Here is a 26,410-nt window from a genome sequence, read left to right on the forward strand (position 1 = left end):
GAAACTCTGTGTTGAGCAATGATGGTGGTGAGGCCAGAGCGGGGTGTAATGCTGGTGGTTAACCCACATGGTGGATCGATGGTCACAAGGGCAGTGATGCCCTCAACCAAGCAAGGGGACAGGACAACATCCTCAGCTGAGGAAGGGAGCAGAGTGACGTACTCATCAGTGAAAAAGGGAGGTGAATTGAAGTTCTCAGTGGAGAGGGGAGGTAAAGAAATGCCCTCAGCAAGAGAGAAAAGAATGACAACGGGTGCCCTCTGGTGGACTAGAGAAAAAATGTTAAAAACATCCATGACAAGAAACCTTTTGCTTTGATGACAGGTTGTACACTCTTGGCATTCTTTCAGTCAGCCTAATAAGGGTCATCTGGAATGGTTTTCCAACAATCTTGAGAAATGCTGTGGTAGTCATGCTGGTTAAGTGTGCCCTCAATTTTGACAGTCAACAACAGTTTCACAAGCAAAGCAGCCCCTCATCATTGTACCTGCTCCTCCATGGTTCACAATGGGAACCACCCTTTTGACTGACCGTCATTTCTTAAAGTCTTTTCTTTTTACTCAACTAAATGTTCCTTCTCATAATATGATTTTTTAAAGTGTTTGTAATAGCACTCATAAGGTTGGCCATGACATCCTGGATCAAGACTTGGGTCCTGCTGCTATTTGATATCCCAGTCCATGTCAGCAATTGCTTTAGCCAGCTGTAATTGACTCTGGATAAGGAGATGGTCAAACTCCCCTAGATACAGTTCCGCTGTATTCTGTCTTGGTTGAGACATTCTGTTACATGCTAAATCAATGAGAGGGGAAGGTGGATGCAAATGCAGCAATTTATTTGAAATAAACGAGAAATAACCAAAAAATACAACTACAAATACACATCGCAAGTCACATAGAAAATACCAGAAAACAAAGACCTGGCTTACAATTGGCTAATAAGTAAAATCAAATAAGTGTGCAAACTTACTCAGGAGAAGGAAGTGATAACAAAAGAAGAAATAAAAAATTGTATACAAGGGTGCAGTCTGGAGGCCTGGAGGTAAACAGTCAGAGACAAGTAAGACAAAGGGTACCCTCTGGTGGTCTGGGGGGAATAATCCAAGATGTTCTTGACAAGCCACTTTTTGCTTTGATGACAGCTTTGTACATTTTTGCCATTCTTTCAGTCAGCCTCATTAGGTAATCATCAGGAATGGATTTACAACAATCTTGAGGAGTGCACAGAGATGTTGAGTACTTGTTAGCTGCGTTTACTTCACTCTCTGTGTCCAACTAATTCCAAACCATTTCAATTGGATTTAGATTGGGTGATTATGGATGAAAGTTCATCTGATGCATCACTCCATCACTCTCCTCCTTGCAGAAATCTCATCTGGACTCATCAGACAATAATACAGTAATACAATAACTGAATGTTTTTTGGCATCAATTCTGGGTTGTTCAACATATTTTTGTTTACTACATTATTCAGTACATATTCTTTCACAGTTTGGATGTCTTCCGTATTAATGTGCGATGCTGAATAAAGATATTCTGCACAATTTTTCTATTACAATTTTTGACATTGAAACTATCATAATGATAGGGAAATCAAACACATTCACAAATATTAGTAACAAAGGGAATTCATGCATGACATTAATCACATTTGTTAAGAGGGTGGATGGGAAGATTTCAAATCCCAGGACCACCAAAAGCCCACTGCTGGACCCTTAAGTCAGGCCCCTAACCCATAACAGCTTGTAGTATAAATAAGATATATAAGAGGGAATCTGCCAAATGCAATTCAATATATGGAGATATACATCAGTCATGTGTCTATTTATTAAGACAATATATAATAACATCAATAATGTTGAAAATAAATGTAGTTAAACATTGTAAGTATATATTTATATTTGGTTATATGTTATATGAGATAGAATGAATTGAACAGGAAGCCGGTATATAAAAGAGAACCCATTGAGAGGTATACTTTAGTAACAGATGCCTGGGCCACTGGATGACAGGTTGATACTTTATTAATGAATGTACATAAAAAAAAAGACAAACTATTACTCTGTTCGTGTAAAATAACAAAACAATGACAGCCATCATGTTGCTTCAGTAAAATCTTCACTAGACACACTATCTATGCTTGATCACATCTGTACAGGATGTTGTCACAACCCAGATCGAATGATTCTATTTTTTTTTTTTTTTGTATAGGGTTAACAAAAGACTGTTGGCTTTTGCATCTGGAGTGTCCTACAAACCTGAATAAGAGGCACCTACACTGCTAACGGTAATGATCTTGTTTTAAATGCAGCTTTTATTTTACTAGTCAACGATTTTACAGTAACAGTTATATCCTTAATTGTATATATTTTTTTGTGATGAACAAACAACACGGAAAAGCCGTCGTTAGATACGATAGTAAATCTACAAGTGAAAAGTATTCCCATGAACTAGTTTGAAGACAAAAAGTGTACCTTTGCATTTCGAACCACATGAATACATTCGCATTTTCATAGCTTTATAATATTCGTCAACAAAATACCTCTAGAAATTTATATATATATATATATATATATATATATATATATATATATATATATATATATATATATATATATAGATATACAGCGAATATTACCAAACTTTCCATTTACATTACATTCACGCACATTACATAGGCTAATAAAACCAATGGAAACCAAAATCTTGACGTGAAATCGTGAAATAGGATTTGATACGAAGCGGTAAATATGTTGCATAAAAACCAGAAAAAGTCTTCGAAAAAAAAAATAAACACTTAAGCCCCACTCATTGGAAATCGTTACTCCAAATAAATGTTTTTTTCCCCACCTTTTTCTAATAATTAAATTAATACTATATTTAATTACAACAACGCTAAAATTCAATGTCAAACATTTTTAGAATTTTTTTTACAGCAACTTAGAAGGTAACAAATAAACAGTCTTTAAATAGTTGTTGTTTTTTGTGTGGAAAAACAATTAAAAGAAAGCTGCAAACATGCTGCAACAACGATTTAAAAGTTTAAACTTCTACAGTCGTGGTGGGACCGTTAGTGGTGCTTTCACTAACGGCTTTCTCCGGCTCGGTTTTGGCCTCGGTGGCGCCCTCTTCTGGTGGTGCCGGGTCAGTACTTTCCTGGGCGCTCTCTGTGGTAACAGCGTCCGTGCTGGGAGTAATCAGTGCCGTCGATTCGTTTACAATCTGCACGGAGTCAGCAGGGGCTTCGGTGGGCTTCTTCACCTCACCGTTCTGCATGGGATACGCCGCCTCCAGGGCCGTGTACAGGAACTCGTACTGCTCCTGTTTTAATAGAGCGCATAGTATTACGGAACATGTAAAAGCTGTTCAAGTTGTTTTAGGGGTTGGAATTTCACAGTATTTCTGCTAAATGCCGTCTCTCGAACATGACATAGATCAATGTAAAAATGATCTAGAAAACTGATGACCTATCTTTTGTTTCCCTATCAAGTTTGCATGACTTTGTTGTCTGCACATGAAGTTTAGAAACTCACAACGGTGTTGATCATGCCCAGACGAGATTTGCGTAGGTCCTTGACCACCTGGAAGATGTCCACCAGTTTCTCTGTGTCTGCACTGTCTAGAAGCTTCCACAAGGCGCAGAAGATTCCAGAGCGCGAGGAGCCATCACTGGTAAAGAAAACGCTCATGTGAGTGTAAATATACAATAATACATACTTACAACTGTATACACGGACCAGGCATAACTTTATTGCCACTGATCAGGTCTAATTTTAAGACCACCTGCCGAGTATTGTGTTGGTCCCCCATTTGCTGCCAGAACCTCTTCAGCAATTTGGGGTACAGTAGCTTGTTTGTTGGAACCGTGACCCTGTCGCCAGTTCACCAATGTTTCTTCCTTGGACCACTTTTAATAGATCACTGGAGACCAGGATCATCCCACAAGATCTGCAGTTTTGGAGATGCTCTGACCCAGTAGTCTAGCCATCACAATTTAGCACTTGTCAAACTCGCTCAAATTAAATCTTCACTTGCCCAGTTTTTCCTGCTTTTAACACATCAACTTTGAGGACAAAATTGAGGCGGTATTCTTGTCTCCGGAAAAGCTGCTTGAATTGTTCCACAAACTAAATCCGTGTATTTATCGCTAGCTTTAAAAAACATGCTTTACTTCCTGCTCTACGGAGGAATTTTTTTTGAAGCATTATTCATTTTGACTTACTTGCAGTGTGCAACAATGGGCAAATTCTCAACTTTGCTGCTGTCGCTGCTCTGTCTGATGCTCTTCATCATGTCGATTAACTCAAGCGGGTTGGCTGGGAGCTCAAGACCGGTCCATTTCAGGAAGTGGTACTGCTGCAGCGTGTGGCTGTCTTTCCTCTGCAGGAGTAATGAGCAAGTCATGACTTAATCTAGGTTAGGTTGCGTTAGGTTTAACATTATTATTACTATCGGAGCACAATACAGACAATAAAATGGACTTAGCATCCAACCAGTATTGCAGATAACAATGAAATGAAATGAAGCAATTAAATACAATTTTTGTAAGGGGCAATAGTTATTTTATATATATATATATATATATATATATATATATATATATATATATATATATATATATATATATATATATATATATATATATATATATATATATATATATATTAGAGGTAACTGTATGATTTATGCGATATGATGTAATTTTTCTTCTTCTATTTTCGGCTGCTCCCATTTGGGGTCGCCACAGCGGATTATCTGTCTCCATACTACTTTAGTCTACATCTACCTCTTTCAAACCAACTACCTGCATGTCTTCCTTTACCACATCCATAAACCTCCTCCTTGGCCTTTCTCCTTTCCTCCTTCCTGGTGGCTTCATTCTTAGTATTCTCCTACCAATATACCCCATGTCCCTTCTCTGCACATGTCCAAACCATCTCAATCTCACCTCTCTCACTTTGTCCCTAACACGTCCTACATGCGCTGTCCCTCTAATAAACTCGTGTTTTATCCCGCACTATATGATGTAAATGCGGTAAAGTAAATAAGTAAATGCAGATGTGCAAATGACAATAATATGCAAATCTATTATAAATTGCATACAAGGAAAAAAAAAACATGAAAAATTCCAAATGATTGTTTTCTTATCTTTTTTCTTATATGAGTCGAACTCAATTACGAGGAAACAGAAAAGCTGCGCACCTTCGTGTGCTGGATTTCTAAGCAGCGTCTGATATACGTGGGGAAGTTTTCCGTCTCTTTGACCTCCACCATCATCTCCCCAAAAGTTTTCTTCTCATCGTCCCAGTACTGGGAGCAAAATTCCTAACAGATCGATTCAAAAACAACAAGAACAACAACAAGCCATAAGACTACAGTCTTTCTGAAACACACTTAATGAACCTGCTTGGATTTGCAGAGACTTACCATGTCATTCTCAGTGCAATCGGAGAGCATGAACACGGATTTAACCTTCTTCTGGTAAAGCATTTGCAGAAAGTCGGCAACCGTGTCAGCCATAGGTCCCTGTGCGACAATGAAGCTGTTCGGGCTCCAGTATCCCTAAAGGAAAAGCAGACATGATGAGCGTTTATTGCATTTAAATAAAAATGCTGAATGGCTTTTTTGTGGAGGAAAACATTTACATCCACATAGGAGGCATTGATATATTTAGTGAGGGCATCATCCTCTTCATCTGATGAGTATTCATCCTCATCATCAGCATCGCTCTCATGGCTGGATTCGTCTTCCACTTTAATTGAGACTCGATTGAAGTCATCTGAAAGAGAGGCAACGAATTATAACCAAAGACATTCTAATATAATGTGGAGGTAAAAACCTTTCGCTTTGTATAACACATTTTAGGCTCATTTAAACATATCTATATATAAGAACAGTTGATTAGAGATTATTTAAATAGCTAAATCAAATTAAAAAAAACAAAGCAAAACAACCCAAACAATTTCTCGAATAATAGCCAACAAAAAAAATTCAAAAAACAAAACTCGAGGCTCACATGGAATGACAGACGAGCGGTTTTTCTTCTTATTCTCCTCGGTGCGTGCCGCGTTGGACGCTCTGTAGTTTTTGAATCTGGGCAGTTTCTGTGTGAAAAACCCGTGACAGCAAAATGTTAGAACGTACCAGTGAGTTGAGGAGTAGAACACATTAATACAAAGGTCAGTGCAAACCAGAGACGTGCAGTTATTCCAATAAAAAATAATAATAAATAAATAATATATATATATATATATATATATATATATATATATATATATATATATATATATATATATATATATATATATATATATATATATATATATATATATATATATTTTTTTTTTTATATATATAATTTTTTTAAACAAAGCTTTTTCTTTCTGATCTGTGTAATAAATGCTTTTTCTTAATGATTCAGATTATTTTTATTGGCAAAATTTGCAGCCACCTCAAAAAAACGTGTACCCATGACTATTGTATGAATATCACTAGTATAATGTTTGACTGTTTGTAGACTCTTATTTTCACATAATCACCTTACATAGTTTATACTTCACCTATACTACTTCACTATATGCATACATACATATATACATACATACAGGCACAACATTATGACCACCTGCCTAATACTTTGTTGGTCCCCCTTTTGTTGCCGAAACAGTCCAGACCTGTTTAACATTAACATAATTAACTTTTTCAGCTATTTGAGCTACAGGAGATCGGACCACATGCACCAGCCCTCGCTCCTCACGTGCATCAATGAACCTCCGCTGCCCATGACCCTGTCGCCGGTTCACCACTGTTCCTTTCTTCTAACACTTTTGATACTGACCACTGCAGACCGGGAACAGCCCACTAAAGCTGCAGTTTTGGAGATGCTCAGACCCAGACGTCTAGACATCACAATTTGGCTCTTGTTAAACTCGCTCAAATCCTTATGCTTGCCAATTTTTCCTTTTTCAGACACATCAACTTTGAGGACTTTGATATATACTGTACATATATATATATATAGGTTTATACAAAATTTTATTAACAATCATTTGCCAAATAATTAATTGTAATACAGTGTAATCACAGTACAATGATAAGTAGTAGGTTCTAATGTGTTAAATGAGGGGTATTACCCAGCTGTGGCTTTCCGACTTTTCAGTCCAAAGCAATTTGTATGTCACCAGTCGGGTTAAAAGGAAGCACTCACTTGAAACTCCATCTCGATCAAAGACGACTCGTTGCCATCCTTCTGCCTGAGTGTGTTGACCTCCGAGTGGAAATTTGAGAGTGACATTTCCGTCTCGCCAAACTGACTGTACTCGATCAGCGCCGTGTGGATGAGCACGTACTGGGCCTGGGGTACAGTTCATTTCCAGTTAAATCATCAGGGTACATTTGTGATCCATGTGGTCATATCATGGAAGATTATGTACATATAATTCCGAACTAGACCCACTTGTCTTACATATGCTTTGTATTAGTTAACGTGTCTTACCTCCACTTGGACCATGAGACATCTCTGGCGGCGAAGTTTAACCACATATCCATAAATGTCCACACGTCCTTCAGCCTCCAGGCTCTCAATCATGGCGTCAATCCCAATGTAGGTCCCTGTGCGTCCGACTCCGGCGCTGCCCAGAAATAAAGATTATTTATTAATTTTTTTTTACAAAAATGGACAAAATATACTCATTGGTACATGAGGACATTACATGTGTATGTTTACTGTTTTTGCTTTTCCAAAAACAGCTCATATGTTACCTGCAGTGAATAACGATGGGTCCACTGAAAAAGTTTTTAAAGGAATTGACTCTGCGGCGGAGTTTTAGGAGGAGGCCAGGATCGGAGGGCACACCGTGGTCAGGCCAGCTTGTGAATTGGATGTGAGTGACTTCCCGTTCCGCCGACTTCTCTCTCCGCTATAACGGAAGAAAAAAATCACCACTCGTTAACCAACAGGTGCCTGGAGCATGAAGAAGATTTGATCAGATTTGTGCTTACATTCATCATGGTCAGGTGGCGGATGATGTAATTCGGGCAGTTTTCCTCTCCCTTGATTTTCACCACCAAATCGTCAAAAATCTCGGTTTCTCTCTCCAGTGACGGCCAGTACTGAGCACATTTGTTCTGAGGAGCAGAAGACGAACGTTTAGAAGAAAATAAATACAGCACGGCGTGATTCTGAACTCAGTGTATTGGTCTCAGTTTGAAGATAAAGTTGTGTTTTACAGTTCAAAATAACCCTGTTCTCATTTTTGGTCACATGCTTTCACTGAAAGAAGAAGGTGTCATGAGATTCGGTGGGCAAAAATGAGGTACTTCTGTGATTTTAAGGTTTCTGAACTTTAGGATCGAGAAGAGACAAGTGACAATGGTTTTGGTACTTTAAAAGGAAACGGTCTAGACGGCTTCCACTAAACGTGTATCATGCCCTATGTATAGTGGAGGATCTAAAAAGAAATCTGATCTGACCTTGTAAACTTACTAAAAAATGGAAAAATGGATGAATAAAATAACATCAAGCTACCCATAAGTCTATCTGTTGCATATTTTACCGATTGCCTTCAACCTTATCATTTAGTCATGTGTTAAAATGGATGTGGTAAAATATTACTATTGAGATTTATATGGATGGGAACAATAAAAGAAGCCATAAAAATGGATGTGGATGTTCTTCGTGGGAAATAATTTCAATTTGATACAATAGACTCAAAATGGTATCTAATGAAGAGTTTAGAGTCTCTTACATTCATAAGAAGCTCATAATTGTCGTAATTCAATTGAATGTGATTTCATTTGTATAGCACTTTTTTAGAAAGAGCATCAAAACAAAGAGGCTTCACAATCATAAACTTGTGGTGAGGAAAAACTCCCTGAGACGATATGAGGAAGAAACCTTGAGAGGAACCAGACGCAAAAGGGAACCCAAATCTCATCTCACATAATTTCCTGTTTATACACTTTACGTCATAATACACAGTTACGAAAGGGAAATGATTTGTAATTGCACCATTATGTGATGTCACCCAGATGGTGATTGGTTCCTATTTTAATGTTTGTGACTCATGGTGTCTCAGGTAGTTTTTCCCTTGCCATCGTCAACTCTGGTTTGTTCAATTGAGATGTCCATTGTTGCTAAATAAACTGGATTAGCCGTACCTTGTTTCCTTCTTCGCAACGGGTCACCATAACAATAATGGAAGTCTTTTGCTCCCAGATCATTGTCCAGAAATCTGCCATTGTCTCTTCCTTCGGGCCTTGAATAAATTATAAAAATAAATTAAGTTGCTTATACGTAACTTATAAAATTTTTTTACCTCAGCCTGCACCAATAGGAAAATGATTTCTGATGGTGATTTGAGACAAGACCTTTACCTTGGGCTGCAATGTATTTGTTGGATTCCTTGTAACCCTGAATGAGGAAATGTAAAGGTTATAGACTTTCTCATCTACAGAGAAATGAAAAATCTTGCTGAATCTTTCAAATGAACACCTATTACCTCAATGAAGCTGGCGTTGATGTAGTCATTCGTTTCTCCGTGAGAGAGAATGACACGGTTGTAGTCGTCTAAAAATAAACTCTGGTTAAATTATGCGGAGGAGAAAAAAAATTCCAAGAAATGAATGATTCTGGTTTGGTTTTTGCTGTGTGACGAACTTACAGGGAAGAATGTCAATGTAGCGATTCTTGGATTGGTTTTCGGGCTTTTTGGCCTCTCTGACTGAGTAATTGGAGAAAATACGAGGGACACTCTGCCAGAAAGCAAACAAGAAAACGTTTTCAAATCAACTCTTTTTAAATTGATTTCATTTGATTTATTTTATTTTTTTTTTAAACAGTATTAAATTGGAAAATGTTGCACATTATTGGATAAAAGTTAGCTAATTTAGTTTTATTTTGTATAATATACAGTGTATATATTTTAGGGATGTAACAGTACACAAAATTCACAATTTGGTACGTACCTTTGGTACGAAGAAACAAACTTGTGGTCTGCCACTTAGTACATTCCTGAGGGAACTCATGTACCGAACTGAAAGCCGTGTATCAAAAGATTTTGGTACGAATACGTGTACCGTTACACCCCTAATATATATTCTATCTTATATTTATGTATCTGTAAATACACACTACATCTATATTATCTACAGATAACCCAAGTGCCCTAAGGGAGCCATGATTACATAGATACTATACACAGCTATTGGTATTTTCTGTCAAGAAAATAAGTATATGCTGCAAAAACTATAACATTAGACTTGTATTTTGTTGTGTATCTAGCCATGAATTGTTTCCTTGCTATTACTGAAGCAGTTATGATACGAGGTCTACATGCCCCAACAAGATCTGAAAGTAACCTGGAATTCTTCCATGAACAGACGTCCCTCATCAGCCCTTTTCCTCTTGTACGACTCCAGCAGAGCATCAGCACTCATGGGTTCCACTGGAATCAGTGTATCTTGCAAAGCAGAGAACAACGTCAAGGAAATAAGTCAAACAGCAATACAGACCGTCTGGCCAGAAATGGAAGGGTGAGCTGAGTTATAACTTACTTGCAGGAAGAAGGTCATCCATTTCTTGTTCATTCCTGCTGTGAGAAATTCACACATGATTTGTCGCAAATTAAAACAACAACAATAATAATATTAATAATTAAGCCACATGTTTCGGATGGTTTAGGAAACTGTGTCACAAACCTTGACTTTTCCCTTTTCAAAAGGTAGATTTTGTACAGGACAAACAGGAGAGCCACAGTCGTGACAACAATGAAAAAGCCCAGGATTCCAAGAATGGCTTTGTCATTGTCTGAAATACAACAAATATTCATTTTAGGCTTTTTTTTTTTTGTATATATCTACACTGCCTGGCAAAAATAAGCTTATGCGATGTCACAACATTTACTGCCAATCAGAGGACGCAAAGGTTTCATTTTGATGCTTGGAGAGTCAGACCACGGTGTAAACACTTCTCCAGCACATCCCATACTTAATGGGGATTTTAGGTTTGCACTCTGTGATGGCCAATCCATGTGTAAAAATTATATTTCTTCCTTCCTGAACTACTTTTTTACAAGCTTGGTAAATTCTAACATTGTCATCATAAAATACCTCGATGCCATAAAAAAAATCCACTGATAAAAAGACTTCATTAAGTACATTTGTAATCAGCTGTTCTCATTTTTTAGGAACATAATGGTTCTGAACCTGTATCTGACCAATTAAAGCAATCCCAGATCATCTGGTAATGTAGTCAGTAGTTTCGATGGGTGCATCACTTTATCCACCTCTCTTCTTACCCAAATTTGCCCATCCTTTTGGAACAATATAAACATGGGCTTGTGGACATAATATTTTTTTTCCAATCTTTACGCTCCCTAGCAAATTAAAGATATTTTAAAGGCTATACAGCTGTTTACAATCCCTTGTGTCCTTGCATTGTACACATGGAAAATCTCTTACTTTCACTAATAGATGTGAGTTCTACAGTTTTAGTATGATTTGATTTCACTATATGTTTAATTGATCTCTGATTAGGGTCATTTAAGATTTTTCTTGAACACATTTCTTTCTCAAAGATGATGATTATTTCAGTTATTAATAATGTGTTGGGCAGTTTTAGTAGTTTAATCGATTAAAAATTTTACATGGTGGTGAATGTTTTGTGGCCAGGCAGTGTGCATACAATGGGTAAAATGGTTTGAAATGAGGTAAAAAAAACTTACATCTAGTGATAAACGTCTTGGTAATTGTCTCACTTACATTCCCATTATAATTTTTAGCTTGGATCTGAGTAAACATAAAGTGTACAGTCAGAAATATTATCACCAAATAATGACTTTATATGTTTTGATTAAATGTCAGAAAACATACCTTCACTGTATATGTTGTTGAGTAGTGGAGGTTGTTAAATGTAAAATCACAAATTTTATGTTTCCTTGGTTTTTGACAGTCTTTAACTATGCAGAGCTGTGCACTGTATTCTCCTGGGTCCCCATTCCAATTGCCAATTTGACAACTCACTTTGAAGGAATTATGGCTCACAGGATGTACTGTGATATATTCTGATATCGAAGGTTCTATAAAAAAGAGAGGATTAATATTATAACTTAAAGCAACAAACCTTAAAATGTTCACCTTAAACATTCTTAAGTCATATAACAGAAATTAACTTAAGTGATAAGTGAATTAGCAAGAATAATAAAGTACATATATTAAATTGTACTGTATATTCATGCTTTGGGTGTAACATGTAAACATTTCTTTGTATGTATATATATATATATATAAATGAGGTAGTATCAAAAAGTTTCAAGAGTAGCACAGCACAAATCTGGTCGTTTTTGAGGAATATCCTCCCTCAGAGCCTTAAAACCTGGCAGTGGAACTCGCTATTAACGGTCTGGCCCCTGGGGACGTATTCTCGAAGCACAATGATGTGAATGTTAAAAAAGACGATGAGCATGCACTTGGCCTTGCCTTTTCTGGTTGTGGAGATGATGTGCTCTTTAACTTTAAAGACTGTTGCTTTGTCTTAGGGTCATACCGGTACACATAGTTTTGTTAATAGTAATTATCCTTGCCATGGAGGAACACAGCACGCTGACGTATTTCTTGGAAGACTTTGACATAGTGTTCCTTCTGCTCTTGGGTCAGCATTTCGTGGACAAACTTGGCAGCAACACAGCGAATGTTCAAAATAACACGTGAGGAATGCTTAGACTGTTTCGTTTGACACACCGACAAATGCAGCAATGTCGCAGAATATTCCAAAAGATCATCATGCACAAGTTGGCGGATAATTTAGACATTTTCGGCGGTGGGGCGCGTAGGTCTTCCTGATCTCTTGTCATCTTCCAGTGATGTTTTTCCGCTCTTGAACCATGCCTGCCACTTAAAACACCTCAACCGATTTATTGCAGCATCATCGTAGACCTTATGAATCATGTCAAACGTCTCTGTGGCAGATTTGCCCAGTTTAAAGAAGAATGACATGTTTGCTCTTTGTTCAAACTTGCTGTCCATGATGAAAATGATTGTGTGGAGCCTGACGTGCTACAAAACCAATCTCTGTAACTTTATGATACCACCTCATCCATCTATCCATCTATCCATCTATCCATCTATCTATCTATCTATCTATCTATCTATCTATCTATCTATCTATCTATCTATCTATCTATCTATCTATCTGATAAAAGACTGTATTACCTGCACTTTCATTAGTAAAAGGTTCTCTAACGTGACAACATACAGTTGTTTTCGCAAATGAAAAGATTGCAATAGTACAACCACAATATTTTATCTTGCTATCGGACTACCAAATTTAAAATAAAGAGAAGCATTTTTTTAAAGGTATATTGTGTTACAACATTAAATGAAAACGTGTTTTACTTACCTTTGGGGGGGGTTTTAAAAATGTGTGTTTTAACTGTTTGAACTTTTTGGTCATATATTGCTGCAGTTTTACAAAGATAATAATTCCAGGGTTCCAATTGTACATTACAGGGGTTTTTATAGTGGGTCTCTAAAATGATAAATTTTATTATCAGTAGAGTAATGAATAATGCCCAAAAGGCAAGAGAGAATTGAATATCAAAGGAAAAAAGTGCATATGTAAAATTCAATGTAAACCTATTAAATATTTTAAAGTATTAAATAGAACAACAAATAGTTCTAATATAAATAACAGAAATAATTTCATTTCAGTACAAGAGAATGATTTCCTACTTGAATTATTGCATGTTGTTTCCAAGGTGAATTGACTGTAAATGTAGTCTGGGCAATTTTTGCCTTCGAAATTCCAGGACACAAAGAAGTTGGTAGAATTTACAGAAGTATTCGGAGCATTCAAATCTATATGAGACAAAGAGTAGCTTATTGACACTTGAACAAAACATTAGTATTTTATTTTTTAGATTAAATAATAGTGAATGACACTGAAGATTTGTAACACTTTCATTTATGGTTTATGAATCATTTTAAACAAACCTAAAGTTTTCATTTCCAAACTGATAGTCATGATTTTATTCAAACTGGCTTTAGATTTGTTTTAGTAGAAAACTTTTTTTGGTTTGTAAAAAAAAATAAATAAAAAGAAAGAATGCTTTGACAGTATCTGACACCATCATATCTCCGTAATAAATAATTGTAATAACTGTAATAAATGTTACAACTTCTAATAATTAGTGAAGGTTAGTAAAAGAGTTTGCTACAGAGAACAGAATAAATAAAATGACAATATACAGTTTCATTGATCATACATGAGCAAAATAATTTGTATCAGTCTATAAAAATTTTAATATACATAAAATATTTGAAATATGTGTGGCACAATTGGCTGTATCTCTATGAATTCATATGAGTAGAATATATTTAAAGTATATATTCCAAGTGATATTTTACATTTTACATTCCACCTGAATAGGAATAGTGAATAGGAACAGATAATTGTTCAACCACATAGGTAACACATAGGCCAATTTACTTTAATCACTCATCACAAGGGGTAAGACCAGAAAATATAGCTGTGATGTGCAGCAAAATGATATAGCTTTACAAAATGGAAAGTGGCTATAAGAAAATGAAGAGGACCCATGTCTATATTGAAATAATGCTAACAATGATGAAATCTAGACAGTAACAAATATTTGTATTTTCTGTGTGCAGCATTTGTCTGTATAGTTTTGTAGTTTTATACTGCATTAAATGTCTATTTATTACCATCTGTATTTCATTTGTATGCATCTTTTATGATTTACTGTCTTGTATTTTATGTATTTTGTGTCCAACTTTAGTGTCATCAGATTGAATGTAAGTGAATATCAAATGTCTACACATACTTGTAATTTTTTTATGTTGTGTTATGTTGATTTTACATCCCAACCTAAAACCTGAGAAAGGGGGCTGATCCCCTTGCAGTTGAATAAATGTGTAGCTATTTGTTTATTTAATTTTGTATTTTTTTTTGCAAAGTGTTATTAAATTGGCAAATCAAGATGGTAGACTCAACAGAGTCTGAGTGTAGGGTCGTGTAAACTTCTGGAAACAGCTAATTGTCAGGTTTATTATTTTGTTTATGGGCTGCTTTCACATTTAAGTTGCAAACTTGTATTGTTTCTTTTGTTTCTAAATTTTTTTTAATCCTGTTAATTTACTTGGGCTATGTAGACCTTTTAATGTCTGTAGCATGTGCTGATCTAAATAGTCCAGAGGGCATTGGAATGGCTGCTATGAAACCATATGAGGTTTATGGTGTGTGATATTCAGGTAAACTTCCAACTTACCACATTTGATGTAAAGACCTATTGTGCTCGACATAGCACCATCATAGAGGGTAGAAGTATATGTCCCAGTACAGGTATAATTCGTGAAAGGTTCCAAATTTGTAACAGCAACATTCTTCCTTAAATCTATAAAGATTAAAGAGTTTTGTAGTTAAATACATTATTACAGTACGATATTTCTTTAAGCAAACAAAAATCTGTGACAGATAAAAAAAATTGCCTGATATATAATAAGCATCTGCATTAGCTCTTCTGCTTACCATTGCAGGTGTATGTGAGATTGTTTTCACAATTGTTTTTGTTATTCCAATTAAATAAGATAGGGATCTTCTCTGTAAAAGTGATGTTAGGCTTTTCTGCAATAGACACATTTAGGACATTGAACATCGACCAAGAATTGCTCCATATGTATATATGAGTATGCGTGCTTTATAATTCTATATAGATGCATTTAGGTTTTATTTATGAACCTATGTAAGAAATGGTGTACCTGGGGGAAGTGTGAAAGTATAGCCGTCTGTTGCATTGAGGCACGTGTTATTATCAAAAGTCACTGATTCTTTTTTGCAGGAATTGTTTGAATCAATAGGAATACATTTTGTCAAGTTCCAAATTGTTTCAAAACACACTTCTACTTTTGGGTCAGTTTTCAGTTTAGGTTTTTTAACATCATTTTCATCTGCAAAAAATAATAATAAATAAAGTAAAACATCTTTTCTTTATTACATATAATAGCTACTCTCTTGTCGTTAATGTACGCATTCTGTACACCAAATGAAATATTTAATCTTTGGAATGTATAGAGACTGTACTTACTTAATACTCTGGTTTCGAAAAAAGCATCCTTGCTTGCACAGAAAGGTTCGACAGTGACTTTGTACTTCTGGCAAGGTTTAAATAATTTAAATGGTATTAACAACAAGCTTGATATGTTTGCAATATTTATGACATCGGAATTGTGTGATTGGAATTTGAAATTAAAGTTGTAAGTGGCTTTGCTGTTAATTGTCACTTCCAGGGAATTGTTTACTTCCTTGAGGGTGTAGTTGCCTGCAAAAAAATAAATGAATAAAAAATTGCATTAAGTGAATAAAACATCATGATCACAACTTTAAGAACGTTTGCTTCGAAACGGATGGGTACTTACACGTGGGTAGTTTCTCTGTGGAGGAGAAAAAAAAAAACAAATGATGTATGAACAAATCACAACATACTTTTTGACAAAACATAAAAAGGAATAATACATTTTTTTTTTTGTGTGCATGCGTGTGAGTGTGAGCATGCGAGTGTGTGTACGTGTGAACGAAGCAGCATTGTGATCCAGCACTGTCTTGTTACCTGTTGTTGTTTTGGATATGAGTGGGGGTGGGGTTGTTTGGGTGGAGACAGTGGTGGAGTTCTCTGCAAATGATCAACATTGTCAGTAGAATGTAAACTACAGCAAAACTGCTCATAATACAGTCACAATCATACAAATACAGCACGAGTTTCTCAGACGCCCCAAACAGTTCTTATTGATTATTACCTGGTTTGGTTATGTTTGAAGTTTCATTTTTGTGTTGTTGCGTGCTGATGTTTGTGGGCAAGACTGTGTTATTGGCTGTTAATAGAATGAGTATAGGAACATGAACTAGTACTGTGCGTGAGAGAGCACACAAAAACATTCCCAAAAGGTGTGTGTGAGTGTGTGTGTGTGTGTGTGTGTGTGTGTGTGTGTGTGTGTGTGTGTGTTTGAGAGAGAAAGAGAGAACGATGCAGCTTTGTGATCCAGCATTGTTTAGTTACCTGTTGTGGTGCTGCTTATGCGTGCGGGTGAGATTGTTTGGGTGGAGGCAGTGGCTGAGATATCTGCAAATTATCAATAATGTCAGTAGGTTGTAAACTACAGCAAAGATGCTGATATTACAGTCATAATCATACAAATAAGAGCATGAGTTTCTCAGACGCCCTAAACAGTTCTTATTGATTATTACCTGGTTTGGTTATGTTTGAAGTTTCATTTTTGTGTTGTTGCGTGCTGATGTTTGTGGGCAAGACTGTGTTATTGGCTGTTAATAGAATAATCATAATGCATGAGAATAGGAACATGAACAAGCAATGTGTGTGACAGAGCACACTTTAAAACATTCCCAAAGTGTGTGTGTGTGTGTGTGTGTGTGTGTGTGTGTGTGTGTGTGTGTGTGTGTGTGTGTGAGAGAGAGAGCGAAAGAGAGAATAAAGCAGCGGTGTAATCCAGCATTTCCTTGTTACCTTGCGCTGGTGATGTGATGAATGCGGGTAAGGTAGAGAGTGAGGTGTTAGAGATGATTTTGCTTTCTGCAAATGATTAAATTGTCAGTCGGTTGTAAACTACAGCGAAGCTGCAAATATTACAGACGATTGATACAAATAAGTCAGAGCACGCACCAAAAACATCTCAAAAGTTCTGTGTGTGTGTGTGTGTGTGTGTGTGTGTGTGTGTGTGTGTTTGGGAGAGAGAGAGATTGCGCAAAGCAGCATTGTTATCCAGCATTGTTCGGTTACCTGTTGTGCTGGAGATGAGTGCGGGTGAGGGTGATTTAGCGGTGGAAATGGTTGAGTTTTCTGCAAATTATGAATATTGTCATTAGGTTGTAAACGACAGGAAAGATGCAAATATATCAAATACTATAATATTACAGCAAAATCACTATTTGGTCGTATTACATGGTTTCCATTTGTGTGTTGTTGCGTGGTGTTTGGGGGCAAGGCAGGTGTGTTACAGGCTGTTCATGGAATGTCCATAAAACATGAGTATAGCAATGGAGGGACGTCAGGGCCAACAAGGCTTTTTTTCTGCTGGCTCACACACCATAAAGATCACTGATTTATTTAATGGAAATGAACAGCGTGTCAGATTCAAATCCGTGTTGCTTGAACGTCATTCCACGACGGCAGACAGAGGAGAAGTTGATTTGGTCGCAGATATACTTATAAGGGTGTTTATAAGCAGAACATTGTAAGGAAAGGTCAGCCCAAACAATTCAGAACAACTTGTTAACCTTTTTTTTATGAACCCTTTAGACATTGGCGTCTTCTTTCTCGTGGAAGAATTCGCACAAAAATGCAAAAATCAAATCCCCATGAAAACCGCATTGGACGGTAAAAACGCACGGAAACCCAGGGTCATTGTATGAGGTTAATATCGGCGCTTCTGCTAGAGAGGTGCGGCTGTGGCAAAGTCGACAACATTTACAATGACAACATTGTCTGTAGGTTGTAAACTACAGCAAAGCTACTCATATAACATATACTATAATATTACAGCAAAGCTGCTAATGTTACAGTCATACAAGTAGCATGGAGAGTTACATACCAAAAGTTTTGTGTGTGTGTGTGTGTGTGTGTGTGTGTGTAGGTGTGCGTGTGTGTAAGAATGAAGCAGCGGTGTAATCCAGCATTGTCTTGTTACCTTGCTTTGTTGCGCTGGTCGTGAGTGGGAGTAAGGTATTGAGTGAGGAAGAGCCGATGCTTTCTGCAAATGTTCAATATTATCAATATAGTCAGTAGATAGTAAATTACAGCAAAGCTACTAATATTAGAGTCAAAATTATACAAATAATTCAATAATCATCTGCAATGCTGTGGGAAAAAAACATCCAGTAACAGCTGGCATAACACGTGAAAATAGAAACACGAACGTGTGCGTAGAAAAAGTAAACACCCATATGACTCAAGATCACACATAATAGGGATTTGTCCGCAACTGGTGGCTTTCAATGATATTATGAAGAGTGTTTGTGGCGTTACGTGTCATACACAAAAATGTACATTGGCTGCTCACACTACCACAAAACTTTTTTGTGAATTTTGTAATAAATATACAAAAAATTCAATTAGGATTGTGTCATGTTTTTCCTTTATTCCCAAAGGATTGGTTTCAAAATTGACTCATAACTGGGGCTGTTTATGTGCCTCCTCCACTTGGCAGCCTCGAAGCGTGATGCCGCCACCACCATGCTTCAACGTCACAGTTACACATTGTAGGATGGAGGTGGGTAAAAATCATGTACACTGGCTGCTCACACAACCAGAACTTTTTTTTTTTAGTTTTGTAATGAGTACAAAAGAAATTGAAATATTAATCACTGGGTGGGCGTTAAAATAAAAAAGAGAAATATCTGCTGTAACGTATTACACTTGATGGTTAGGTGGAATGGAAAGCAATACTAATACTTATCACTTAACTTTATTATTATTATTCCCAACAAAAGACAGATATTACCTATATTCTTTAAAGTTGTATCTGATGTGGTTTGTTGGGAGGTGCTTGCGGGTAAGCCTGCTGTGTTAGAGTCTTTTAATTATACAAACAGACAACATAAGTGAGCGAACATGTAGGTAATACAGCATGTACCAAATATTTATATGTTCTTATAGTAACACTATATACACTTATCACTAAACTCCATTCCTACTTTACACTACAATACGAGGGTATAAATTATTTCTGAATATACTCCATCCATATTATGACAAACCTCATATAAATAAAGTTGAAAACAATCAAACCTTTAAGGATGGTCGTTAAAAAATAGAAGAAATACAGTTATCTGGTTGCATAAGTATTCACACCACTAAACTATTTCTATTTAAAAACCCCCTTTTGAAATACGCCACTATTTTGCGTTTAGAGACTCCTGATTTCACTTGCCACTAATTTCTTACACTTCCTTGCAAGCTCAGATAAATTGTAAAGGTGTCTCCTGTGAAAAGCTTATTTCAGATTCTTCGAGTTGGATTTAGCGCTGGGACTTATTTTGCTTTGTATATTGGGATGTGAATTGGTTTTCAACTCCTACCTGTAAGCAGATTTCTTATGGGATTGACTCGTAACTTGGGCTATTTATATTTATGTACCTCATCCATTGGGGTCCTTAAAGCATGATACTGCCACCACCATGCTTAAACTGTGGTAGGTTGCTCTTGTTCTATCTATCTATCTATCTATCTATCTATCTATCTATCTATCTATCTATCTATCTATCTATCTATCTATCTATCTATCTATCTATCTATCTATCTAAAATAAATAAATAAATAAATAAATAAATAAATAAATAAATAAATAAATAAATAAATAAATAAATGACTATTTGGGTGTGAAAAGAATAAAGAAATATATCAGCTGTAAGATTTTACACTTGAACATTAGTGTGAATGGAAACCAGTTTTAATACTTTTTACTAAATGCCAACTTTCATTCATTCATTCATTTTCTCCCGCTTATCTGTAATCCGGGTCGCGGGGGCAGCAGTCTAAGCAGGCCCCCGCCTGCTGCCCAATCCTCACAGCACCGTCCCTTACGGTCCCTCCTGCAGGTGGTGAGCCCACGGGAAGGCGGCCCCACGTCACGGACCTTGATATTTTCCTCGTAAGGGAGCCCCGGAGCATAGAGGGTTAAGGGCCTTGCTCAAGGGCCCAAGAGTGGCAGCTTGGCGATACCGGGGCTTGAACCCCAGACCTTCCGATCAGCAACCCAGCGCCTTAACCACTGGAGCCACCACTCCCCTAAATGCCAACTTATTATTTCTTATAAAATTAAGATATTACTTTTCTCTAACAAACTTGTACCTGATGTGGTTTGGTTCTTGGAGGTAGTTGATAGTAAGCCTGTTGTGCTAACGGCTTTTAATAGAACAAACAGAACACATGGTTGCGTGAACATGTCGGTAACACAACATATAACAACCATTTGTATGTGTCTACTATCACACTTCTTTCTCGTGGAAGAATTCGCACAAAAATGCAAAAATCAAATCCCCATGAAAACCACATTGGACGGTAAAAACGCACGGAAACCCAGGGTCATTGTATGAGGTTAATATCAGCGCTTCTGCTAGAGAGGTGCGGCTGTGGCAAAGTCGACAACATTGTCTGTAGGTTGTAAACTACAGCAAAGCTACTCATATAACATATACCATAATATTACAGCAAAGCTGCTAATGTTACAGTCATACAAGTAGCATTGAGAGTTACATACCAAAAGTTGTGTGTGTGTGTGTGTGTGTGTGTGTGTGTGTGTGTGTGTGTGTGTGTGTGTGTGTGTGTAGGTGTGCGTGTGTGTAAGAATGAAGCAGCGGTGTAATCCAGCATTGTCTTGTTACCTTGCTTTGTTGCGCTGGTCGTGAGTGGGAGTAAGGTATTGAGTGAGGAAGAGCCGATGCTTTCTGCAAATGTTCAATATTATCAATATAGTCAGTAGATAGTAAATTACAGCAAAGCTACTAATATTAGAGTCAAAATCATACAAATAATTCAATAATCATCTGCAATGCTGTGGGAAAAAAACATCCAGTAACAGCTGGCATAACACGTGAAAATAGAAACACCCATATGACTCAAGATCACACATAAAAGGGATTTGTCCGCAACTGGTGGCTTTCAATGATATTATGAAGAGTGTTTGTGGCGTTACGTGCCATACACAAAAATGTACATTGGCTGCTCACACTACCACAAAACTTTTTTGTGAATTTTGTAATGAGTATACAAAAAAATCAATTAGGATTGTGTCATGTTTTTCCTTTATTCCCAAAGGATTGGTTTCAAAATTGAGTCATAACTGGGGATGTTTATGTGCCTCCTCCACTTGGCAGCCTCGAAGCGTGATGCCGCCACCACCATGCTTCAACGTCACAGTTACACATTTTAGGATGGAGGTGAGTAAAAATCATGTACACTGGCTGCTCACACAACCAGAAAACATGACTTTTTTTTGTTAGTTTTGTAATGAGAATGGGCGTTATAACAAAAAAGAGAAATATCTGCTGTAACGTATTACACTTAATGGTCAGGTGGAATGGAAAGCAATACTAATACTTATCACTAAACTTAATTTTTATTATTCCCAACAAAAGACAGATATTACCTATATTCTTCTTAGTTGTATCTGATGTGGTTTGTTGGGAGGTGCTTGCGGGTAAGCCTGCTGTGTTAGAGTCTTTTAATTGAACAAACAGACAACATGAGTGAGCGAACATGTAGGTAATACAGCATGTACCAAATATTTATTTGTTCTTATAGTAACACTATATACACTTATCACTAAACTCCATTCCTACTTTACACTACAATACGAGGGTATAAATTATTTCTGAATATACTCCATCCACATTATGACAAACCTCATATAAATAAAGTTGAATACAATTAAATCTTTAAGGATGGTGGTTAAAAAATAGAAGAAATACAGTTATCTGGTTGCATAAATATGCACACCCCTAAACTATTTCTATTTATGGACCCGCTTTTGAAATACACCAGCAATTTGCGTTTAGAGACTCCTGATTTCACTTGGTGCAATTTTCTTACACTTTCTTGCAAGTTCAGATAATTTGTAATGGTGTCTCCTGTGTAAAGCTTATTTCAGATTCTTCGAGTTGGATTTAGTGCTGGTCTTATTTTCCTTTATATATTGGAATCTATCTATCTCAACATACTGTTTTCAATTGTTTAATAAAAAAATAAATAAATGACTATTTGGACGTGAAAAGAATAAAGAAATATATCAGCTGTAAGATTTTACACTTGAACATTAGTGTGAATGGAAACCAGTTCTAATACTTTTCACTGAACACCAAACTTATTATTCCTTACAAAATTAAGATATTACTTTTCTCCAACAAACTTGTACCTGATGTGGTTTGGTTCTTGGAGGTACTTGATAATGAGCCTGCTGTGTTAATGGCTTGTAATAGAACAAACAGAACACATGGTTGCGTGAACATGTAGGTAACACGGCATATACCAACTATTTGTATGTGTCTACTATCACACTATAAAACTTCACAAATTAAACACTAGGTGGTTGTTGAAACTAAAAAGAGACGTATCTGCTGTAGCGTATTAAACTTCATGTTTAGGTTGGATGGAAAGCAATACTAATACTTATCACTTTATGCCATTTCTATTATTCCCAACAAAAGAACGATATTACCTATCTTCATTAAATTTGTACCTGATGTGTTTTGTTGGGAGGTGCTTGTGGGAGAGCCTGTTGTGTTACTGCCTTTTAATTGATCAAACAGAAAACATGAGTGAACGAACATGTAAGTAAAACAGCAGGTACCAAGTATTTGTATGTTTCTACAGTGACCCTATAAACAAATTCTAATACTTTTTACTGAACTCCATTCCTATTTAACACTACAATACAAAGGAACAATGATTGTCAGTGTGTGTGTGTGTGTGTGTGTGTGTGTGTGTGTGTGTGTGTGTGTGTGTGTGTGTGTGTGTGTTTCTGTGTGTGTATAAGTGAGCAAAGCAGCATTGTTATTCAGCATTGTTCTATCTATCTATCTATCTATCTATCTATCTATCTATCTATCTATCTATCTATCTATCTATCTATCTATCTATCTATCTATCTATCTGAACATGCTGTTTTCAATAGTTTTGTAGTGAAAATTTAAAATAAATAAATCAATGACTATTTGGGTGTGAAAAGAATAAAGAAATATATCAGCTGTAACTTTTTACACTTGAACATTAGTGTGAATGGAAACCAGTTCTAATACTTTTCAATGAATGCCAACTTATTATTCCTTATAAAATTAAGATATTACTTTTCTCTAACAAAGTTGTACCTGATGTGGTTTGGTTCTTGGAGGTACATGATAGTGAGCCTGCTGTGTTATTGGCTTTTAATAGAACAAACAGTACACATGGTTGTGTGAACATGTAGGTAACACGGCATGTACCAAATGTTTGTATGTTCTTATAGTCACACTATAAATGTGTATCACCAAACTCCATTCCAGCGCCAATAATTTGTAACAGCAGATTTCAGATTGTTTGAGTTGAATTTAGGATTGTGCTGTGTTTTTCATTTGCATATTTGGATGTGAATTATTTTTCAACTTCTGTCAGGCTGCAGACGCGGAAGCCGATATAGTCCGATCATTGTCCTTTTATTTCAAAACACCGTACAACACAAAAACACTCATAAGCCGTTGAAAATAACAAACAAAGTCATCCGCTCGATACACGTTGTCCGCTATGAGTTCGAATGTCCCAAGCAAAATCCATAAAGCCTTCGGCAATGAGTAATCCAAGTCGGAAGTGGAATTCGGATATACAGCCGGCGGCCGAGCAGCCACGCGATTGTCCAGCTTGACAATATAACGACCGACAGCCTGTGACTCAAGAACGTGAGTTTATGTAGTCTGATCTTTCATGAGCCACAGCTGTCGGTAATCTTGGGAAGCAGCGTGACTGCTATCGAGGGGGGCGTGGCAGGGTGGATCTCTGACAGCTACAGACGGGGGCATGGCAGGGTGAATCCCTGACAGCTACAGAGGGGGGCGTGGCAGGGTGAATCCCTGACAACTTCAGGCTGTTAAGAGGATTCTCAAAGGTTTGGTGTCAAAATTGACTCATAACTGGGGATGTTTATGTGCCTCCTCCACTTGCCACCACCACCATGCTTCAACGTCACAATTACACATTGTAGGATGGAGGTGGGTAAAAATCATGTACACTGGCTGCTCACACAACCAGAAAACATGACTTTATTGTTAGTTTTGTAATGAGTACAAAAAAATGAAAAATATTAAACACTGGGTGGGCGTTAAAACAAAAAAGAGAAATATCTGCTGTAACGTATTACACTTAATGGTCAGGTGGAATGGAAAGCAATACTAATACTTATCACTAAACTTAATTTTTATTATTCCCAACAAAAGACAGATATTACCTATATTCTTCTTAGTTGTATCTGATGTGGTTTGTTGGGAGGTGCTTGCGGGTAAGCCTGCTGTGTTAGAGTCTTTTAATTGAACAAACAGAAAACATAAGTGAGCGAACATGTAGGTAATACAGCATGTACCAAATATTTATATGTTCTTATAGTAACACTATATACACTTATCACTAAACTCCATTCCTACTTTACACTACAATACGAGGGTATAAATTATTTCTGAATATACTCCATCCATATTATGACAAACCTCATATAAATAAAGTTGAATACAATTAAATCTTTAAGGATGGTGGTTAAAAAATAGAAGAAATACAGTTATCTGGTTGCATAAATATGCACACCCCTAAACTATTTCTATTTATGAACCCCCTTTTGAAATACACCACCAATTTGCGTTTAGAGACTCCTGATTTCACTTGGTGCAATTTTATTACACTTTCTTGCAAGTTCAGATAATTTGTAATGGTGTCTCCTGTGTAAAGCTTATTTCAGATTCTTCGAGTTGGATTTAGTGCTGGTCTTATTTTCCTTTATATATTGGAATCTATCTATCTCAACATACTGTTTTCAATTGTTTAATAAAAAACAAAATTAATGACTATTTGGACGTGAAAAGAATAAAGAAATATATCAGCTGTAAGATTTTACACTTGATCATTAGTGTGAATGGAAACCAGTTCTAATACTTTTCACTGAACACCAAACTTATTATTCCTTACAAAATTAAGATATTACTTTTCTCCAACAAACCTGTACCTGATGTGGTTTGGTTCTTGGAGGTACTTGATAATGAGCCTGCTGTGTTAATGGCTTTTAATAGAACAAACAGAACACATGGTTGCGTGAACATGTAGGTAACACGGCATATACCAACTATTTGTATGTGTCTACTATCACACTATAAAACTTCACAAATTAAACACTAGGTGGTTGTTGAAACTAAAAAGAGACGTATCTGCTGTAGCGTATTAAACTTCATGTTTAGGTTGGATGGAAAGCAATACTAATACTTATCACTTTATGCCATTTCTATTATTCCCAACAAAAGAACGATATTACCTATCTTCATTAAATTTGTACCTGATGTGTTTTGTTGGGAGGTGCTTGTGGGTGAGCCTGTTGTGTTACTGCCTTTTAATTGAACAAACAGAAAACATGAGTGAACGAACATGTAAGTAAAACAGCAGGTACCAAGTATTTGTATGTTTCTACAGTGACCCTATAAACAAATTCTAATACTTTTTACTGAACTCCATTCCTATTTAACACTACAATACAAAGGAACAATGATTGTCAGGTGTGTGTGTGTGTGTGTGTGTGTGTGTGTGTGTGTGTGTGTGTGTGTGTGTGTGTGTGTGTGTGTGTGTGTTTCTGTGTGTATGTGTGTAAGTGAGCAAAGCAGC

General features: G+C 36.5%; 1 protein-coding gene and 1 long non-coding RNA gene across 8 annotated transcripts in view; one reads left to right on the forward strand and one right to left on the reverse strand.

The window, feature by feature from the left end:
• Positions 1 to 2,562: 2,562 nt before the first annotated feature.
• The window catches only part of ptprc (protein tyrosine phosphatase receptor type C), a 70,954-nt gene continuing 47,106 nt past the window's right edge, over positions 2,563 to 26,410 (reverse strand). For 3 of the 7 annotated variants that reach the window (XM_083558132.1, XM_083558133.1, XM_083558138.1), the window contains 27 exons: positions 21,396 to 21,471; positions 16,100 to 16,333; positions 15,774 to 15,962; positions 15,544 to 15,639; positions 15,284 to 15,409; positions 13,728 to 13,853; positions 13,396 to 13,524; positions 11,871 to 12,076; positions 11,723 to 11,786; positions 10,698 to 10,806; positions 10,554 to 10,588; positions 10,359 to 10,459; positions 9,662 to 9,752; positions 9,500 to 9,567; positions 9,375 to 9,411; positions 9,159 to 9,256; positions 8,001 to 8,126; positions 7,761 to 7,918; positions 7,495 to 7,630; positions 7,207 to 7,353; positions 6,016 to 6,103; positions 5,645 to 5,778; positions 5,427 to 5,561; positions 5,202 to 5,324; positions 4,222 to 4,379; positions 3,533 to 3,668; positions 2,563 to 3,320 (listed from right to left, as the gene is read on the reverse strand). In XM_083558132.1, coding sequence (XP_083414258.1) covers positions 3,042 to 3,320; positions 3,533 to 3,668; positions 4,222 to 4,379; positions 5,202 to 5,324; positions 5,427 to 5,561; positions 5,645 to 5,778; positions 6,016 to 6,103; positions 7,207 to 7,353; positions 7,495 to 7,630; positions 7,761 to 7,918; positions 8,001 to 8,126; positions 9,159 to 9,256; positions 9,375 to 9,411; positions 9,500 to 9,567; positions 9,662 to 9,752; positions 10,359 to 10,459; positions 10,554 to 10,588; positions 10,698 to 10,806; positions 11,723 to 11,786; positions 11,871 to 12,076; positions 13,396 to 13,524; positions 13,728 to 13,853; positions 15,284 to 15,409; positions 15,544 to 15,639; positions 15,774 to 15,962; positions 16,100 to 16,333; positions 21,396 to 21,471 — 3,405 coding nt within the window. In that variant the 3' untranslated portion in view covers positions 2,563 to 3,041. Of the gene's footprint in view, positions 3,321 to 3,532; positions 3,669 to 4,221; positions 4,380 to 5,201; positions 5,325 to 5,426; positions 5,562 to 5,644; positions 5,779 to 6,015; positions 6,104 to 7,206; positions 7,354 to 7,494; positions 7,631 to 7,760; positions 7,919 to 8,000; positions 8,127 to 9,158; positions 9,257 to 9,374; positions 9,412 to 9,499; positions 9,568 to 9,661; positions 9,753 to 10,358; positions 10,460 to 10,553; positions 10,592 to 10,697; positions 10,807 to 11,722; positions 11,787 to 11,870; positions 12,077 to 13,395; positions 13,525 to 13,727; positions 13,854 to 15,283; positions 15,410 to 15,543; positions 15,640 to 15,773; positions 15,963 to 16,099; positions 16,334 to 16,610; positions 16,685 to 16,808; positions 16,879 to 21,395; positions 21,472 to 26,410 lie in introns of those variants that run through there. The other 4 variants (XM_083558136.1, XM_083558134.1, XM_083558137.1 and 1 more) reach the window with 4 other exon arrangements.
• LOC310735476 lies at positions 17,128 to 18,695 on the forward strand. The gene is made up of 2 exons (XR_014536314.1): positions 17,128 to 17,748; positions 18,624 to 18,695. It is a non-coding gene; the product is annotated as an uncharacterized lncRNA (long non-coding RNA).

This window comes from Silurus aristotelis, assembly GCF_946808225.1.
Source record: "Silurus aristotelis genome assembly, chromosome: 13".
In the NCBI taxonomy this organism is placed as follows: domain Eukaryota; kingdom Metazoa; phylum Chordata; class Actinopteri; order Siluriformes; family Siluridae; genus Silurus; species Silurus aristotelis.